At 31.8% G+C, this 21,438-nt stretch overlaps 1 protein-coding gene across 2 annotated transcripts; it reads right to left on the bottom strand.

Annotated features, from left to right (window-relative positions):
• Positions 1 to 146: 146 nt before the first annotated feature.
• LOC117909286 (putative disease resistance protein RGA3) lies at positions 147 to 19,054 on the bottom strand. 2 transcript variants are annotated; one of them, XM_034823248.1, is made up of 13 exons: positions 16,070 to 19,054; positions 15,905 to 15,976; positions 15,753 to 15,813; positions 15,354 to 15,433; positions 15,197 to 15,264; positions 14,951 to 15,108; positions 14,070 to 14,277; positions 10,251 to 10,514; positions 6,021 to 6,078; positions 3,726 to 4,013; positions 3,165 to 3,232; positions 1,306 to 1,412; positions 147 to 327 (listed from the first exon to the last, which is right to left on the bottom strand). In XM_034823248.1, the coding sequence occupies exons 1-2, from the start codon at positions 18,965 to 18,967 to the stop codon at positions 15,968 to 15,970; spliced, it is 2,907 nt and encodes a 968-aa protein (XP_034679139.1). In that variant the 5' UTR covers positions 18,968 to 19,054; the 3' UTR covers positions 147 to 327; positions 1,306 to 1,412; positions 3,165 to 3,232; positions 3,726 to 4,013; positions 6,021 to 6,078; positions 10,251 to 10,514; positions 14,070 to 14,277; positions 14,951 to 15,108; positions 15,197 to 15,264; positions 15,354 to 15,433; positions 15,753 to 15,813; positions 15,905 to 15,967. The 2 variants fall into 2 exon arrangements, with proteins under 2 accessions (XP_034679139.1, XP_034679140.1); XM_034823249.1 differs by lacking the exons at positions 147 to 327; positions 1,306 to 1,412; positions 3,165 to 3,232; ... (2 more) ...; positions 10,251 to 10,514; positions 15,354 to 15,433 and having other exon boundaries at positions 14,161 to 14,277.
• Positions 19,055 to 21,438: the final 2,384 nt, after the last annotated feature.

Here is a 21,438-nt window from a genome sequence, read left to right as displayed (position 1 = left end):
CAATTGTTAGCTAATCATGTTTTATAGTTTCAATTAGGTTGTGATGTTTTAACTTCCCTCCTATTATTAGCCTTCACCTTCTTAAACTTTACGTGGCAAACTCTTATTACTCTAAATCATTTATTCAGTTTTTCTTTTTCCTTTTTAACCAAACACAACCTCTCAATGCATGACTACGTAAAAAGATATAAGTGCAAAGAAGATTTCCTAATTATAGAGAAAATTATCTTATCAGCAGCTTACAAGTAATTGTGAAGGTTGAGAAGCATGCTCCATTAGACTTGTGGTGGGTACTCTATAATGGTGCTTTTGTAGCTTCGTGATGTTCTGGTACAAATAAAAACAAATATATAAATTATAAACAAATCATAGAATTCCTTAAAAAATTGGTTGTAAAGAATAAATGATAACTAACATATAAAAGATAGAATGATAAACTCAAGCTGACTCCAATACCATACATCCACAATCTACAACTTTCAATATGAATCTCCAAAACATAACCGAAGCTTATATCCTCATTGCTATAGCTTTTCACATGGGCTTGGTAATGATTACATCTAGAAAGATATATTTATTAATTTATTAATTTATTTTTTTCTGAATATGTTGAAACAATTGTAAAATAACTTTATCAATTTAGCATATAAGTTCCTATTAATGATTGTAAGCATGATTTGACACACAATTACTAATTCATTTTTTTTTTTAAATAAGGATAGAAAATATGAATAGAGGTAACACAATTACTTTATGGAAGAGTTGCAAAATGATATATAGTACCAAATTGTTAGATTATTAAGTTAGGTAACTGCTAACATGTTAAAGCCCATTTTAAACAGACTTCACCTTTGGGATAAGGTTCATATACTTCATTTGATGTTGTAAAAAGTATAAATATATAGAACCTATAGATATGTGAATACTCTTAGACCTTATGCTAAAAAATTCAATAGATTATGACATGCATATATATGCTAGCAAATATATTGGGCTATGAATGCTTTCAATATGCTCATAAATTATGAAAAAAAATGGAGGAAAATGGAAATGAAAAAGATATTTATTTTCATCTTTGCAAATATGAATAATCAAATGCTTTTTAAGCAAGGTGAAATCTACAAGAAAATATTAAAATCAAATTCAGTAATTTCCCAAACTCGAGAATGAAAAAGCTTTAAAGTAACAGTGGAAAAGGTTCACATTATATGCACAAACATTTATAAACATAGATAAGAGGGAAGGAAAGCAGTGTAAAACTAAAATGAAGTTATCAAAAGCAAGAAGAGGGGTTGGGGCATGAACCTGAAGTACATTATAGATGGCATAATCAAAGAGCCCATTAGTTCTTCATGAATTAGAAGTCCATTTCTACTTCATATTAGGAACATGAGAATGCTTAGGGGCACATCCTTCTAGCAATGATTTAGATTCAAGTTAGACAATGATTTGGAACTCATTAATAAATTTAAAGACCCCCTGGAAGAGACAACAACTCAAGCTTTTAAGTCCTTATGATTTACATGCCAACCTCATCCTTACTATGTAGCAAATGAAGCTTTCTACAATATTTATTAAGGTCTCAAGAGTGATAAAATGTAGAATTTGTTGATATAGAGACCTAGTTTAAAAAACCCTCAATTCAACTTCTCAAGGAAGTTAGTGCCGAAGCCCCACAATCATCCCTTTTCGTATTGATTTGAGAACATTATATTTGCAATAAAATTGCTAGTCTAACAACATTTTGAAACATGAAGAATGCCAACACAAAATAACTTGAACAATATAGTTATTAGGCTACCTACTGATTAACACAATGACAAGCATGATTTCTAAAAAAAAAAAAAAAATTAGCTAAATTATGATATATATAAAAATAATAAGTTTGTTGTTAGTGATGTTTTAAAAAATAATGAAAAGCACAGTTGATACACACAAAGCAAATACAAGGGAAATGGTATAGAAATTTTTTGCTCTACAAGTTGCATCTTTCTCAATCCAGTTACTATCTTATTACATAAAAAAATTAAGAAATATAATGACATCTTGTATGATGCTCTCAACAAATAGATAGCAGGGAGATTACTTAAAATATAAGGCAAAAGTCTTTTTTGCTTTAACCATCTAATCGATATGAATTTCTAGGTCATGAGAAAATTTTAGGTCAATCTAAAACTTTTTGTAATGATAGAGGAATGGAAGAATGTAGGCACTCATTTTAAGATGGACTAGAGAATAATCACTAACTTCTAAAGTGAGGTGAAATTTGCAAAAAAAAAAAAAAAAAAAAAAAAAAAAAAAAAAAAAAATATTTATTAATTCAACTTTTGAATGTAAAATTTAAATCAATTTGATTAGTTTGGCCTTCAATTATCAAATGATTTGAAGAGAAAAATTTTCAAACTTGCTTGTTTAAGCATTTTATCAAATGCATAAGGTGTAAATATAAATAAATGAATAACAAATCAGTTTTGCTTTATATGCTAAATGCAATTACAATAAACTTTTGCTCAATGACATGGATGCTATTATTTTAGGAACAATGTGCTTAATGGTCGTCAAGAATTTTTGGCCCTTATTTGTAAATAGAATACTAATGTCCTATTTTCATTTAATCTAGTTCTTTATTCTATTCTCTACAAGAATTTTTAGCCCTTGTTAATAGATGACTGGGATATTGCATGGATGTAGAAAAAAAAAATTAGTTGGCACCTATCTTGTGGAAACCAAAAATTTATGAACCTTAAGATCACCAGACACACTAGTTATCCTAGGGAATTCCCTTTTAATCATCTTGACAAATAAGGTGCACTAGTAATAGTATAAAAACAGTGATAGGAAAAACACAAAAATCTAAAATTTGACATTTTCTTTGATATATTCTGATATATTGAGAATGTTGCATTAGTTTCTTTTCCTTGTCATGGTGTGAGTGGTTCCAGGTGTTGCCTAGGAGGTGGAAGCAAATCAATGAGAAAGGATTTCAAGTGCTTAAATATTTCCTTGGGCTTCTCTATAATAAAAGTATGCTTTGTGTTATTGATGATCACAAGTTGGGCCTCCTCACCCAAAATGCCTGCACGTAGTAACAATCTCAATAGTGAGAAAGACATAAGTTGGTGTTTATATTGTTGTAGGCATGTAGGAAGGTGATATAAGTTTACCTTTTCAATTTGTAAGCTAGTTCTACTAGGAATACCGTATCTTGGTCTCCCCAAATTATTAAGGTAGGCTGCATAACAAGAAAAGGTGAATTGTAACATAACAAAGATGACATAAGTAGAATTAATGGATTGTAAACTGGATGAATCCAAATTCAACCTGTGGGATCTTGGGGACTTTGAAAGTTTTTGGTCTTTAGAAATATATCTTGGATCAAATCTTTCTTCTCATTTACAAACTCTATGCACATTACTTGTCAGTCTTATGTCTGTATTAGAAAACGAATATATCCAATAATAATAATAATAATAATAATAAACTTGAATTTTAATCACTCAACTGTGATCAAATTTTGTGAACAGTTAAAAATGACATTTTGAATTATTCTAAAAAGGAAAAAAAAACCACCAAAGAAAATGTGATATCTAAACAACTTACTTCAATGAAATTATTGAGCAAGTAAGAAAATCCAATGTCAAAAGAAAATGAACATAAATAATATCAAATGGATATTGAATAAAAATGAAGTCATCAAAAAATGAGAAGAAGGGAAGATTTTGTACCTGAAATGGTTCTCTTTATTGACGAAACCTTCACCAAGTATGGCCCTCTGTATTCTTGGGCAAGTATTCACATGTTTCCCTTTGGTATCTTGCAAGTAGGTGCATATAATGAAAGATTTTCCATCTGGAACACATCTCTTCCAAAGTGATGTCAATTCAGTGCAGTCACCAATAGGAAGGTCTATAAGTGAGTTGAAGTTGCCTTTTCCAATGTAGTAATGTTGCAAAACAAGAGCAGTGTTCAATTTGAGTTTGGATCATATCATCCGTGCATCCAATAAACAGAGACTTCAATGAAAAAGTAAAGACAAAACATTAATTGAGATAGCACCTCGGCTCAATAAGAGATGTGAAGTTGTCTATTTAATTTGATGAAGTTGTTAAATTAAAACATTTAGGTTATGTTTGGTTCCTAAAAAGTACTAATAAAAAAATGCTAAGGAAAATTATTTTCTCATGTTTGGTTGTCCTATGAAAAATATCAAAGAAAATCAAATATAATTAAAATTAATTAGAAATTTATACATTTTCAAATTATTTAATCTTTATATCAAAGAGCTAAAATAAGTGAAATGAATTTGAAGTAAAATATAAATATTTGGAGTGGTAACATGATAAACCCAACCCCATACTCATTATCTAACAAAAGCTGCTAAACTACAACATAGATGAAGTACTGAATTCATTAACACCATTCTCTATTTTGCATTTATTTGGCAATTATTTCTCTAATAAAACAACATTTAAGATTGAGAGTTATCATGCTAGACCTCAGTATTTTCTCAAACTCTTAGAATGTACAACTCCAAGTAAAATGATTAGTTTAGTGCACAGCATCAGAAATTGTCGAGAAGCTGGAAAAAAATTTCAAAGTTATTGATGTGAGCATTTAAACAAACATAAGAGGTCCATGAAAAATCCTCACTTTCCTCTTTTGCTTTAACTTGGCAACAAGTACATTTGCAGTAAAATAATTAATACATATGACAAGTAAACAACATTATAGAAAATAGAGTATAATGCTCTTAACACATTGATAGTAAAATAATAATACAACGTTCAAAATAGGAAACATGTTAGAATGGCAAGCAATACACCTGACTTGAAAGAAAACATAAATTTTGAATGCTACTAAATTCTTTGGCCATGTTGTAGATATGAATTTCTTAGACACGAGAAATGATTGTGCCAAGGGATAATCACAAGATTCTTGAGTAAGGCAAAATCTATTATAAAATAGTAGTTCAGTCAACCCTAACATTTTCCCAAACTCTTACAATGCAAGACTTAAAGTAATATGATTAGTTTGGTCTTTAATTACTAATTAATTGAGGATGCAAACTTTTCAAATTAATCATCTAAGTCCTTTTTGATCTATATGCTAATACATACAAAAGTTACCATATAGAATGTAAACAAAGCATATTGATAAAAACAAAACCATAAAAAATGAGAAGAAAGATTAGGATTTCAAACCTGAACTAACTCTATATTAGTCCAATCTTCACCAAATATCAATATCTAGGACTGAAGATTATTGGGTCAATCTTCACCTATTTCCCTTTTAAGTCTTTCTAATATACATGGATGATAAAAGATCACAAGTGTCTGCAGGGATATGAAGGAACCAATCTCTTGTGACAATGATGTGAATCCGAGGTAGCTATCAATTTTAGTGTGTGTAAGTGAAGTAGGGATGCTTATCAAATCTGCTATCATTGCCAAAATGGAGAAGTCTTGAATTATGGGTGTCAACTGAGGTTTGGATGAACCATCTAGTTTGAAAGTGATGTCAATTCAAGATGGCCATGAATTTGAAGCTCTGTAACTGGTGCAAGGTTACCTATCAAGTCTGTTGAATGTTTACAAACCATAATAGTCTCCAATTGTGAGTGGTTATAGGGTGCTAAGGATGCACGTCTTCCAGCAGTGATGCTAGTTCGGGATAAATATAAATTTAAAGGTTTTTGTTAGGTTGCCTATCAACTCCGATAATGTTGCCAAACCAGAATTGTCCCAAATTATAGTTGTCTGTAGAATGCTGAGGGAACTCATCTTGGGGTAGTGATGCTAGTTAACAACAAAGATGAATTTTATGTTGTGTAAGTAACTCGAGGCAACATATCCAGTGTACTAATGTTGCCAAACCTAAACAACACATAATTGAAAGAGTTTGAAGCATAATAACATGTTGAAGCAGCTTAACTGGGAAAGAAATTATGTTATTTATGTCAATTCAAGACAACAATTTGAAGGCCCAATGTGATATCAGAATACTACCGCAAAGTTCCTTACTTTCCAATTACTTTTGAGAAGTTGTTGAAACCACGTCATTATTCAATTTTGCTTTGACCTGAAAACAATTATATCTTCAATAAAATAATTACTTTAATAAAGCTCTTGAACATATAGAATGCAAGCAGGAAGTAACAAGAGGATACATTGACTATAACCATTAAAGTAAAAGCACTAGAAACTTATGTAGTCTTCAAGAGGAGTAAGGGGGTTAGAATTGCAAACATCATACCTGAATTTAATAGAAACCAAAAGTTCTAAGCATAATCAGATGACTTAGCCATCTTGAAAATGTGAATAAATGCAAGCTTTTTAAGAAAGGTGATATCTACAAGAAAATATTACAATCAAATCCAGTTGTTTCCCAAACTCGAGAATGAAAAAACTTAAAAAGTTACGGTGGAAGTTCGCATTAGCTGCATAAACATATACAAACACAGAGCAAAGGGAAGGAAAGCAATGTAAAACTTTTCCTTTCATGTGTGCTAATGGATGAGAATTAGGTAAACAAAATACAACATCCTTATAACATTGACCACAAAGTAATATAAAAAAAATGAAGTTATTGAAAGCAAGAAGAGGGTTTGGATCATGAACTTGAAGTACATTATAGATGTCATTATCAAAGATCCCTTCAATTCTTCATGAATTAGCAACAAATATCTAGTCAATATTAGGAACATGGGAATGTTGAAGGCACATACTTCTAGCAGTGATTTATATTCAAGGTGGACAATGACTTGAAGCTTATTAAGAGATCTGAAGCTGCCATGGAAGAGACAACTCAAGCTTTTAAGTCCTTAGGATTATCCTTACTATGTAGTAAATGAAGCTTTTTGCGATATTTATTGTAAGGTCCCCATAGTGATGAAATGTAGAATCTGTTGATATAGAGACCTAGTTTATAGAAACCCTCAATTCAACTATTCAAGGAAGGTTGTGCCCAAGCCCCACAATCGTCCCTTTTTGCATTGATTTGAGAACATTATATCTGTAGTAAAATTGCTAGTCTGACAATATTTTAAAACATGAAGAATGCCAATACAAAATAACTTGAACAAAATAGTTCTTATGCTACCTACTGATTAACACAATAACAAGCATGATTTCTAGGGAAAAAAATAGCTAAATTATGATACATAACAATAGAGAGCACTGACATAATAGGTTTGTTTTAGTGATATTTTAAAAAAATAATTAACAGAACAGTTGATACACACAAAGCAAATACAAGGAAAGTAGTTAAGAAATTTTCTGCTCTACAAGTTGCATCTTTCTTAATCCAGTTACCGTCTTATCATATAAAAAAATTAAGAAATATAATCACAACTTGTATGATGCTATCAATAAACAAATAGCAAGCAAGGATTACTTAAAATTCAAGGTAGAAGTGTTTTTTGCTTTAGCCATCTAGTAGATATGAATTTCTAGGTCATGAGAAAATTTTAGGTCAATTTAAAACTTTTTATTGTGATTTTAATTTGAGGAATGGAAAAATACAGGAACTCGTTTTAAGATGGACCAAAGAATAATCACAAACTTCTAAAGTGCGGTTAAATTTTCCAAAAAAAAAAAATTAATTCAACTTTTGAATGTAAAATTTAAATTGATTTGAAGACAAAAAAAATTCAAACTTACTTGTTTAAGCATTTTATCAAATGGATAAGGTGTGAACATAAAAAAAAAAAAAAAAAAATAGTTTTGTTTTATATGCTAATGTAATTGCAATAAACTTTTGCTCGACGACATGGATGTTATTATTTTAGGAACAGTGTGCTTAATGACCCTCAAGAATTTTTTGCCCTTACTTGTAAATAGACTAATAATGTCTTGTTTCATTTAATCTAGCTCTTTATTCCATTCTCTACAAGAAATTTTAGCCCTTATTAATAAATGAATGGAATATTGCATGGGTGTAGAAAAAAATAAAAATGGTTTGACGCCTATCTTGTTGAAACCAAAAATTTATGAACCTCAAGATCATCTGAGACATTAGTTATCCTAGGGAATTCCCTTTTAATCACCTTGACAAATAAGGTGCACTAGTAATGGTATAGAAACAGTGACAAGAAAAACACAAAAATCTAAAATTCTACCTTAGAAACAAGGTCCTCATATGTGGCCAACCTTTCTTTGATATCTTCTGATATATTGAGAATGTTGCATTAGTTTCTTTTCACCTTGTCATGGTGTAAGTGGTTTTGACGGTTTCTTATGAGGTGGAAGCAAATTAATGAGAAAGGATTTCAAGAGTGAGCTTAAATGAGGAAAACACCTAAGAGATGGGTGAATTGGGTTTTTCAAAAACTTTTTCAACACAACAAATTCAAGCATAATATAATAAAAAATAAAGAGATAGAGTTAGAGAATTTAAACTCGGATTTTATAGTGGTTCAACATTTCCTTGCCTACGTCCACTCTCCTCAATCTCCTAACCGAGTGAGGGTTCCACTAACTTGAAGCTTCAACAAAGCTTCCAATCTTCTTTACACTTGGATTCTGGCTCCAATGGGCTCTTACATAATCTCTTCAAGATTCAAACCTCTTGAAGGCTTTAACACTCAATTTTTACAAGAATGAATCCCTCAATCTAGCTCAAGATAGTTCAAATACAAATCAAAGTTAGGATGATTCACAAGGGTGCACTAAAAGATATGCAAGTGAGGATTTAATGCACTAAGAAATAAATGAGAGCTTTTAAGGCAAGAACAAGTGGGTAGACAATTGATTGCAAGTTTTCTCTATGTCATAAATGAAGTGGAGCTCTCAATTTATTGGTTTCTAAGCTCGGGAGCCAAAAAGAGCAAAAAATAACCTCAACCGGTCGAGCTGGGGGTCGACTGGTTCACTAGCCGTTGAAGCATTTAATGCTTTGGCAGGTTACCGTTGCCTCGACCAAACCTCGACCAGAGGTAAGGAGAGTACCTCGACTGGGAAGAGAAGGCTACTAGATGAGAGAAAGTGTTTTTGACACTCCTCGACCAGATCTTGATTGGACAAGAGCAACCGATTGACCGGTTCCCTGGTTGGTTGAGCCGGTTGGCATGTGCCTTGATCAGTTTAGCCTTTTGGCCCTGAAAACCTATATTTTTCAATTCTTTTCCTTTCTAACACTTAGGTAAGGTCTTTAGGTAAATTAATATGCCAATTTTGAAACGTTTTGCCTAAGGTACATTTGATAAAACTCGGGTTTTAATGAAATCGTAATTTTAAGGGATAAACTGAGTTTTCAAAGATTCATGAAAAGATATGTAAAACCTAAGTGCACCCATGCATTCATCTTACATTTGTTTCCTATGATCAAAAGTCTTCCAAAAGTCTCGATCTTGTATCCATTTGATCATTTGATGAATTTCCAAATTTATACCTAAGATTCTTTACCATTCAAACTAATTAGTCACTTAACCATGGTTTGTTATCATCAAAACCTAATTAGGAGAACCCTTGGGCTAACAAAGTGCTTAAATGTTTCTTTAGGCTTCTCTGTATAAAAGCATGCCTTGTGTTATTGATGATCACAAGTCGGGCCTCCTCGCCCAAAATGCCTGCATGCAACAACAATCTCAATAGTGAGGAACACATGAGCTAGTGTTTATAATGTTGTGGGCATGTAGATAGGTGATATGAGTTTACCTTTCAATTTTTGAGCCAGTTCTACTAGGAAGACATTATCTTGTGGTCTTCCCAAATTATTAAGATAGGTTGCATAACAAGTAAAGGCAATTTGTAACATAACAAAAATGACATAAGGATAATTAGTGGATTGTAAACTAAGTGAATCAAAATTCAACCTGTTAGATCTTGGGTAGCTCTAAAAGTTTCTGGTCTTTAGGAATAGCTTAGATCAAATTTTTATTCTCTTCTACAAATTCTATCTACAAATCCTATGACATTAGCTGCTAGTATTTTGTCTGTATTAGAAAACAAATATATCAAATAACCAATAATAATAATAATAATAATAATAATAATAATAATAATAATAATAATAATAATAAACTTGAATTTTAATCACTCAACTGTGATCAAATTTTGTGAATCGTTAAAAAAGAAATTTTGAATTATTCTAAAAAAAACACCAAAGAAAATGTGATATCCAAAGAACTTGAATGAAATTATTGAGAAAACAAAAAAATGTGATATCTAAAGAAAATGAACATAAATAATTTCATATAGATATTGAATAAAAATGAAGCCATAAGAAAATGAGAAGAAATGAGAATTTCATACTTGAAATGGTTCTCCTTATTGATAGAACCTTCACTAAGTAGGGCCTTTGTATTCCTGGGCAAGTATTCACCTGTTTCCCTTTGGTATATTGCGAGTAGGTGCATATAATGAAAGATTTTCTATGTGGAACACATCTCTTCCAAAGTGGTGTCGATTTAGTGCAATCACCAATAAGAAGGTCTATAAGTGAGTTGAAGTTGCCTTTCGAGTGCAGTAATGTTGCAAAACAAGAGTAGTGTTCAATTTGAGTTTGGATCATATCATCTGTGCATCCAATAAATAGAGACTTCAATGAAGAAGTAGAGACAAAGCATTAATTGAAATAGCACCTTCGCTCACTAAGAAATGTGAGGTTGTTTATCTAATTTGATGAAACTACTAAACTAAAACATTTAGGTTATGTTTGGTTCTCTAAAAGTACTAAGAAAAAAAAATGTTAAGGAAAATGATTTTCTCATATTTGGTTGTCTTTTGGAAAATACTAAAGAAAATCAAATATAATTAAAATTAATTAGAAATTTATATTGAAGAGTTAAAAAGAGTGAAGTGAGTTTGAAGTAGCATACACAAATAATTCATTGACTTTCACTTTTTTTTCCTTCCACTTTTCCTCTCTATTTTATTTTCCTCACATTTTCCCTCAAATTTTCTAAGAACCAAACAAAGCTTAAATGATTTTTTTTTAAGAATATTTGGAATAGTAACATGATAAAGCCAACCCCACACTCATTATCAACAGAAGCTGCTAAACTACAAGTCTACAACATAGATGAAGTACTGAATTCATTAACACCATTCTCTATTTTGCATTTACTGGACAATTATTGCTCTAATAAAACATTTAGACTACATCAATGGCTAAATTAAAAAGAGAGCAAAATTTCTTTTGTATCTGGCATCTAGTAAATATGAATGTTTGGACCATGTGAAATTTTCAAGCCAATCCAAAGTCGTTTCCTTTTGGGATCCTTTGGCCATTAGGTCAATGGTAAGCTTCTTAAGAAAGGAAGACTCTATGACCAATACTATTTATATTAGAGCTCAATATTTCCTCAAACTCTTAGAATGCAAAACACTCAAGCAAAATGATTTGAAGATGTAAAAATTTTCAAACTTATTGGAGTAAGCATTTAATAAAACAAATAAGGTGCAAATAAAAAGAACTACCAAAACAAATGAAAACAGAGGATTTTTGAATGTAAGATAATAAAAATGAAGTCATAGAAAATAAGAAGAAAAGTTAGGGATTTCGAACCTGAAAGGCATTCTGTATCAGTTCAATCTTTATGGATGCTATTATTTTAGGAACAATGTGCTTGATGACCCTCAACAATTTTTGGCCCTTACTTGTAAATAAAATAATAATGTCCTATTTTCATGTAATTTAGTTCTTTATTCTATTCTCTACAAGAAATTTTAGCCCTTGTTAATAGATGACTGGAATATTGCATGGGTGTAAAAAAAAATAAAAATAGTTGGCACCTATCTTGTGGAAACCAAAAATTTATGAACCTCAAGATCACTTGAAACACTAGTTATCCTAGGGAATTCCCTTTAATCATCTTGACAAATACAGTGCACTGGTAATAGTATAGGAATAGTGATAGGAAAAACACAAAAATCTAAAATTCTACCTTAGAAACAGGGTCCTCATATGTGGCCAACCTTCCTTTGATATCTTCTTATATATTGAGAATGCTGCATTAGTTTCTTTTCACCTTGTCATGGTGTAAGTGGTTTCGAGGGTTGCTTATGAGGTGGAAGCAAATTAATGAGAAAGGATTTCAAGTGTGAGAAAATAAAGGCTATGCTTTAATGAGAAAAACACCTAAGAGGAGGGTGAATTGGGTTTTTCAAAAACTTTTTCAACACAACAAATTCAAGTACAATATAATAAAAAAATAAAGAGATAGAGTTAGAGAATTTAAACTTGGATTTTATAGTGGTTCGGCATTTCCTTGCCTACGTCCACTCTCCTCAATCTCCTAACCGAGTGAGGGTTTCACTAACTTGAAGCTTCAACCAAGCTTTCAATCTCCTTTACACTTGGATTCTGGCTCCAATGGGCTCTTACATAATTTCTTCAAGATTCAAACCTCTTGAAGGCTTTAACACTCAATTTTAACAAGAATGAATTCCTCAACCTATTAGAAATAACTTAGATCAAATCTTTATTCTCTTCTACAATTCTATGCACATTAGCTGCCAGTCTTTTATCTGTATAAGAAAACAAATATATCAAATAACCAATAATAATAATAATAATAATAATAATAATAATAATAATAATAATAATAATAATAATAAACTTGAATTTTAATCACTCAACTATGATCAAATTTTGTGAATCGTTAAAAAAGACATTTTGAATTATTCTAAAAAAAACACCAAAGAAAATGTGATATCCAAAAGAACTTGAATGAAATTATTGAGAAAGCAAAAAAATGTAATATCTAAAGAAAATGAACATAAATAATTTCATATAGATATTGAATAAAAATGAAGCCATAAGAAAATGAGAAGAAATGAGAATTCCATACTTGAAATGGTTCTCCTTATTGACGGAACCTTCACCAAGTATGACCTTTGTATTTTTGGGCAAGTATTCACCTGTTTCCCTTTGGTATCTCGCGAGTAGGTGCATATAATGAAAGATTTTCTGTGTGGAACACATCTCTTCCAAAGTGATGTCGATTCAGTGCAATCACCAATAGGAAGGTCTATAAGTGAGTTGAAGTTGCCTTTCAAGTGTAGTAATGTTGCAAAACAAGAATAGTGTTCAATTTGAGTTTGGATCATATCATTTGTGCATCCAATAGATAGAGACTTCAATGAAGGGTAGAGACAAAGCATTAATTGACATAGCACCTCAGCTCACTAAGAGATGTGAAGTTGTCTATCTCATTTGATGAAACTACTAAACTAAAACATTTAGGTTATGTTTGGTTTCCTAAAAGTACTAAGAAAAAAAATGTTAAGGAAAATGATTTTCTCATATTTGGTTGTCTTTTGGAAAATACCAAAGAAAATCAAATATAATTAAAATTAATTAGAAATTTACACATTTTTCAAATGATTTAATCTTTATATTGAAGAGTTAAAAAAAGTGAAGTGAGTTTGAAGTAGCATACAAAAATAATTCATTAACTTTCACTTTTTTTTCCTTCCACTTTTCTTCTCTATTTTGTTTTCCTCACGTTTTCCCTTAAATTTTCTAAGAACCAAAAAGAGCTTAAATGATTTTTTTTAAGAATATTTGGAACAGTGACATGATAAAGCCAACCTCACATTCATTATCAACAGAAGCTGCTAAACTACAAGTCTACAACATAGATGAAGTACTGAATTCATTAACACCATTCTCTACTTTGCATTTACTGGACAATTATTGCTCTAATAAAACATTTAGACTACATCAATGGCTAAATTGAAAAGAGAGCAAAATTTCTTTTGTATCAGGCATCTAGTAAATACGAATGTTTGGACCATGTGAAATCTTCAAGCCAACCCAAAGTTGTTTCCTTTTGGGATCCTTTGGCCATTAGGTTAATGGTAAGCTTCTTAAGAAAGGAAGACTCTATGACCAATACTATTTATATTAGAGCTCAATATTTCCTCAAACTCTTAGAATGCAAAACACTCAAGCAAAATGATTTGAAGATGTAAAAATTTTCAAACTTACTGGAGTAAGCATTTAATAAAACAAATAAGGTGCAAATGAAAAGAACTACCAAAACAAATGAAAACCGAGGATTTTTGAATGTAAGATAATAAAAATGAAGTAATAGAAAATAAGAAGAAAAGTTAGGGATTTCGAACCTGAAAGGCATTTTGTATTAGTTCAATCTTCATGGATGTATGATATCAATTTGTGGGATATGAGCAATCTTTGCTTAGTCTTCACTTTTCCTTTCAGCAGCTTTCCTCTAAGTGTGAACATATGCAAATTGTTTAGTGTCTGCAGGCTTTTGAGGGAACATATCTTCTGGCAGGGATGTCAATTCAGGGTAGCCATGAATTCCAAGTTCTGTAAGAGAGGTGAGGGCATCTATCAAGTGCAGTAATATTCCAAACACAAAACAACATTTAAGATTGAGAGTTGTCATATCAGAGAGTTTTTTCTCAAACTCTTAGAATGTAGAACTCCAAGTAAAATGATTAGTTTAGTGCACAACATTACAATTTTTCAAAAATCTGGAAAATATTTTCAAAGTTATTGATGTGAGCATTTAAACAAACATATGAGGTGCCAATATAAAAAACTTTTGCTCAACAACATGGATGTTATTATTTTAGGAACAATGTGCTTGATGGCCCTCAACAATTTTTGGCCCTTACTTGTAAATAGAATAATAATGTCCTATTTTCATGTAATTTAGTTCTTTATTCTATTCTCTACAAGAAATTTTAGCCCTTATTAATAGATGACTGGAATATTGCATGGGTGTAAAAAAAATAAAAATAGTTGGCACCTATCTTGTGGAAACCAAAAATTTATGAACCTCAAGATCACTTGAGACACTAATTATCCTAGGGAATTCCCTTTTAATCATCTTGACAAATAAGGTGCACTGGTAATAGTATAGGAATAGTGATAGGAAAAACACAAAAATCTAAAATTTGACCTTGGAATAGGGCCTTCATATGTGGCCACCCTTCCTTCGATATATTCTAATATATTGAGAATGTTGCATTAGTACCTTTTAACTTCGTCATGGTGGGAGTGGTTATAGGTGTTGCTTGGGAGGTGGAAGCAAATCAATGAGAAAGGATTTCAAGTGCTTAAATATTTCCTTGGGCTTCTCTATGATAAAAGTATGCTCTATGATCACAAGTTGGGCCTCCTCGCCTGAAATGCCTGCACGCAATAACAATTTCAATAGTGAGAAAGACATGAGCTAGTGTTTGTATTGTTGTAGGCATGTAGGCAGGTGATACAAGTTTACCTTTTCAATTTGTGAGCCAGTTCTACTAGGAATACCTTATCTTGGTCTCCCCAAATTATTAAGGTAGGCTGCATAACAAGTAAAGGCAAATTGTAACATAACAAAGATGATATAAGTAGAATTAATGGATTGTAAACTGGATGAATCCGAATTCAACCTGTGCGATCTTGGGTGGCTTTGAAAGTTTCCAATCTTTAGGAATATCTTGGATCAAATCTTTCTTCTCTTCTACAAACTCTATGCACATTACTTGTTAGTCTTATTTTTGTATTAGCAAACGAACATATCAAATAACTACTAATGATAATAAGAATAAACTTGAATTTTAATCACTCAACTATGATCAAATTTTGTGAATAGTTAAAAATGACATTTTGAAGTTATTCTAAAAAGAAAAAAAACCCCAAAGAAAATGTGATATCCAAAAAACTTACTTAAATGAAATTATTGAGCAAGCAAGAAAATATAATATCTAAAGAAAATGAACTTAAATAATTTCAAATGGATATTGAATAAAAATGAAGTCATCAGAAAATGAGAAGGGAGGATTTCATACTTGAAATGGTTCTCCTTACTGATGAAACCTTCACCAAGTGTGGCCCTCTGTATTCTTGGGTCTGTAAGTGAGGTGAGGTGAGGGTATGTATCAAGTGTAGTAACGTTCCAAACACAAAACAACGTTTAAGATTGAGAGTTATCATATCAGACCTCAGTATTTCCTCAAACTCTTAGAATGTACAACTCCAAGTAAAATGGTTAGTTTAGTGCACATCATCCACACTGGAAAAAAATTTCAAAATTATTAATGGAAACATAGCATTTTGATCCTTAAATAATAAAAATGGGAAGAAAGGTTAGGGATTTCGGACCTACCATCATTAGCATATAGGAATCACTGTTGAAACGAACATGTGGGATATGAGCAATCTTGGCCCGGTCTGTACCTGTTTCCTTGTTGTATCTTTCCTCTAGGTGTGGATAATCACAGAAATAAAATGTCTGCAGTTTTTGAAGGGAATAGATCTCTTCTGGCAGTGATGTCAATTCAGAGCAGTCATAAATAATAAGTTCCGTAAGCGAGGAAAGGCTGCCCATCCAGTGCAGTAATGTTGCCAAACCAGAGCACTCAACAATGTAGAGAGTTTCGAGAGTGGAAACATATTGAAGCGGCTCCTCTGGGAGAGATATCATACCATCAATCTCGCATATACTCAGAGACTTCAATGAAGAAGAAGCAGAGACAAACATGAACTGCCTCAGTACCTTTGCTCTGACTCCACGCAGGCTTAGTTCCTCAAGACGAGGTAATGATGCCGCATTGAAGGATACCACTTCTTTCATATCATGAAGACTCAAAGACTTGAGAGAAGGGAGTTGAGAAAAGGGTGGCAGAATTTTGCATCTTGAACATCCCGAAATTTCAATTTCAATTAGGTAGGGAAACAGGGAACCCAACCCATCATTCATCATCCAACTTGGAAACTCCGTACCTCCATAACCTTCTATAAAGATATCCTTTAGGTGTGGGTGTGGTTGAAGGTCTTCCATCACTGACTTATCACCCTCATCCCCCCCATCTTGGCCCCACCGATTCCATTCCAATCTCAAGGACTGAAGATATTGTTTTTCTTTCAAAATTTCCCCCTTGGATACCAGTTCAACATCCCTCACGTTTTGAAAATTTCTTATCCATAACCCTCCTCTTAGTTGGTTAAGGCCTTTCAATTCACTCAAGCTACCAATTTTGTGATTCCTTAACCCTATGTCATTCCCAACCACAAACAATGGTAGACTTTGAAGTAAAGTCAACTTGCCGATTCCATGTGGCATATGAGTCAAGTCATGACATCTACTATTCTCCAAGTGTCGAAGATTGATCAATTCTCCTATATTGTCTGGAATTCTTTTTAATCTTCGACAGCTTGCGAGTTTTAGTGTTTGCAAATTCTTTAACCTTGTAATAGCATTTGGAAGTACCTTAAAATCATTGTAGGAAAGATCAAGATACCTTAAATGACTCAATTTGCCTAAACACTCTGGCACCTTCTTTACCTCCATACCATTTAAACTCAATGCACGTAAACACATGAAACTCGGAAAAAATGAATTTACAATTGTACTATCTTCATAAGAATCTTCACAAAAGTTCAGAAAGGTCCTTACGGGTTTTCCCTTTAAAGCCTTTATCATAGGATTTACCTCTTCAAACAATGATACATGACGAGCTTCTTCTGGAATGTTATTTACATCACTTCTTAAAACAAGGATCTCAGATCCTGCAATTGATTGTGCAAGATCATGTATAAGGTCATGCATTTTATACATTTTGGTTCCCGCCTTCTCCAACAATGACCTTGACAATAATTCCTCAAAATATTGATCCCCTATATCCTCTAATTGCCCATTATTATCATTTGAAGATTGAATATAACCTTGTGCTATCCATAGTTGTACCACCAACTTTTTCTCAACCTCATAGTCTTTTGGAAATAAAGCACAATATGTAAAACATTGTCTCAAATGAGTTGGCAAATTATCATAACTTAATTTCAGCACCCCTAGAACATTCTCATTTTCATCTCCGAGTGACAGCAAATTTTCATTGTTTCTAATAGACAACCACTGCCCCGGTTCTCTTTTAAACTGCAATATCATTGCTAAAGACTTAATAATGAGAGGAACTCCCTTACACATTTTTGCAATTTCTTTTCCAATTTGGGTGATGTTTGTATGCACATCCTTCTCTCCATCTTTAAATGCGATTTTTGAAAACAACCTCCAAGAATCGTTTTCATCAAGACCTTTCAAATTAATTGGAAAATTATCTCCCATGAGTGATGCAACTCTAGGTTTTCTGGTGGTTACTACAATTTTACTACCAATAGCCCCAACCATTAATAAAGTTCTCACGTCATCCCATTGTTGAGGATTTTGATTCCAAACATCATCGAGGACTAGCAAGTACCTCTTTTGACTTATTTTTTCATGAAGCTTAGTTTTCATAGTCTCCAGACTTTCAGCATCCCCAACATTCAGAGATTTTAAAATTTTTTTGATCCACATATTAACATCAAAACCATCACCAGAATCATCGGAAATGCAAGCCCATATCTTAAACTCAAAATGATTGACCACTCTTTCATCATTGTATACCAATTTAGCAAGGGTGGTCTTACCCAACCCCCCAATGCCTACAATGGCAACAACCGAAAGCTTTTCTTCACCCTTGGACGACAACAACTTCCCTATTATCTCCTCTTTGTTTTCTTCTCTTCCTAGAATTTCAGATGTTAACACGAATGAATGGGTCTCTCTCCAACTACTCTCTACCCGAGTGTGTACTGTGCCCCGTGGAATAAGATTTAACATGCGGATTTCTTTTTCAATAGCATCTATCCTTTCTTTGATATCCTTGAGTCTATGACTCATGTTTAAACGAAAAGCAACTTGATTTTCAGATGAGAAGAAGTCACTGACCTGCCTTGCCAACCCTCCTCGCTTCAGATAATGGGTTGCATAGTCATCCAGCAAGTCATCTGCGTCATAAACAACGCCGTTGAGCTTCCGGACCCAATCTTTGACTGCACGATTGCTCTGCTGCTGCTGCTTCTCCTCAGCATCCAAAAGCACAGCCTTGATGGTGCCCAGTTTCCCATTGAGCTTGGTCATCTCCTTTGGAACACCATACATGGATCCAATTTCTTGAAACGCCTTGGACCCCAACTTGGTCAAAATGTGCTCCACAACACCGAATGGAATTTGGTCAGCCATTTTGGAACAACTCAAAGTAGCAGAAAGCCAAGAAAATACAGCACGTAGAAGATGAGAAGCTGAGGGAATTGTGAGAGAATAGGGACCAAAGTAAGAGATATCTTTATAGGGGTGGATGGGATGGGATGGGATGGGCCAAGTCACATGGGTACTGGCTGATATTATGGATTCGGTGGACAAGTCAACACGGTAGTCAATATAAAATTGATGTACCATTTATGCTCCTGTACTTCATTCATTATATTTTTTTTTCGTAACATTCAGTTACTTTGGAAATTTGGAAAAATGCTAAGGTTAGGTTTGGTTCCTAGGCCAAAAAAAAAAAAAAAAAAGGTTTTTTCACTATAAATTTTTTTTAAAAAAATTAAATATAATTAAAATTAATTGAAAACTTATACATTTTAAAATTATTTAATCTTTATATAATGAAGGAAATTAAATGAAATAAATTTGAAGACAAAAATTTATTTTTATTTTTCTTTAATTTTATTTTTTTCTCTTTATTTTTTTCCTCTCAAATTTTCCAAAAACCGAACTTAACCTAAAAAAAAGGGAACAAATTTATTATTTTTAAATACTATGAAAAAAGACAAGGGAAAACAGCATTAACAAAAATAGAAGGAAAATACTAAGGATGTGTTTGGTTCTTCGTAAATTTAATAGAAAATGTGAAGAAAAAAATGAATAAAAATTAAAGATAGTTTTTAATTTAATAAATTATTTGGTATGTTCTTTAAACTCATTTTATTTATTTTAATTTTTCAAAATAAAAAATAAATAATTTAAAAATACCAAAAATTTTAACTAATTTTAATTATATCCGATATCTTCAATATAAAAACCAGACATTAAAGAATATTATTTTTTATATATATTTTATTGTCATTTTCCAATAATCAAATGTAACAAAAAAGATTTGAGGAAAGTTTGATAATCGAAACTACGTTGCAAAATAATAAGACAATTTAATTTTCTTTTTCTTATTTATTTCATACACATAATTTTTATTTCATAACCCTTATAGTGGTAAAAAAAAGATTTGTAGCACATTAAGGATGAAAAGTTGTGAAATATAAGAGTAATTTTAAAAAAATGAAAAACCAAAAATTAAATTGGTTATGTTATTTTTATTACTTAAATGTTAAGTAAAAAAATATTAATTTTTAGTTTTTTTTTTTTTTGAAATTTAAAAGATGAATTTAATTGTAAGGGTGCATTCGTACTACATACATGGATAATATTTTCATAAAATATGTACGAGAAGCCAAGATAAATAAATAAAATTATTAATTAATTTATAAAATAAAGCACAATCATGTAAAAATCAGAAAAAAAAAAAATTAGAAGATTTTATTATTTAAACGAGGTTAGTGATCTATCCAACATTTTATAGTATTATACAGTATGTAAAGTCTCATTAATGAAGTAACATGTTCACTTTAAACTATTCCAAGTCCCTGTTGAGATATTAGGAATGCTTTCCTTATATCATTCTTTCCTTATATCATTTAGTGTTGAGATATTAGGAATGTTTAGATATTAGGAAAGTTGAGATATTATGAATATTGAGATATTATGAATATTGAGATATTAGGAATATTGAGATATTAGGAAAGTTGAGATATTAGGATATTAGTTATTATTTCCTTATATCATTCTTTCTTTGTATCATTTTTTCCCATTCTTAGAATGGTGATTACCCTCTATATATACTCTGTACATGAACGAATGAAAGTATGAATGAAAAAAACTATTATTTATCAATTTTAAGATGGTATCAGAGCCATGGAATTGAAATCCTGGATATTTTGTCGTTATGGTAGTCCGACAGCGATCAACCATCCTAAGACAAGCCCTAATATTGATAAGTCAACCTTCAAATGCACTCACTGCAATAAGACTGGTCCCACCAGTCTGGATATCCCACAATTTCAAAGCAAGGACTCTTGGTATGACCAGGAAAACAATAAGGAACCGAGGGTTTGAACCATGGACCTTTAGATCATGTTTAGGTTATCAACACTTTGTTATTAATTATAATAATCGTGATCAACGGAAGAAGGATTCCAAGAAAACCTCGACTGCAACTGTTGCCGAAATAAAAACAGAGGCTAATGTTGCTGAGAAAGCCTCTGCATTGGTAGCCGCTACTGATCATGGTGGTAAGTTTTTAAATACTTTTACACCTGTTATTAATAGTGCATGGATAATTGATTCTGGTGCTATAGATCATATGACTTTTGATTCTAGACAGGTTTCACCCCTTAGACCTTCCTCACAAAAAATTGTTTCCACAGCTAATGGTAACACAACCCCAGTCATTGGGGAAGGATCCTTAACTCTTACTGATACTTTGAATTTGGATTCTGTTTTAGTTGTTCCATCTTTAGATTACAATCTTTTGTCAGTTTCTCAAATCACTGCAGCCTTATCTTGTATTGTCATTTTTTTGCCTGAATTTTGTGTGATTA

Source organism: Vitis riparia, chromosome 19 (genome assembly GCF_004353265.1).
Source record: "Vitis riparia cultivar Riparia Gloire de Montpellier isolate 1030 chromosome 19, EGFV_Vit.rip_1.0, whole genome shotgun sequence".
Lineage (NCBI taxonomy): Eukaryota > Viridiplantae > Streptophyta > Magnoliopsida > Vitales > Vitaceae > Vitis > Vitis riparia.
Note: the sequence above shows the minus strand (reverse complement) of the source record. Positions and strands in the feature narration are given on the sequence as shown.

Excerpts from the sequence above, each read along its gene's own strand:
- LOC117909286 (XM_034823248.1), bottom strand. The coding sequence starts at position 18,967 with ATGGCTGACCAAATTCCATTCGGTGTTGTGGAGCACATTTTGACCAAG.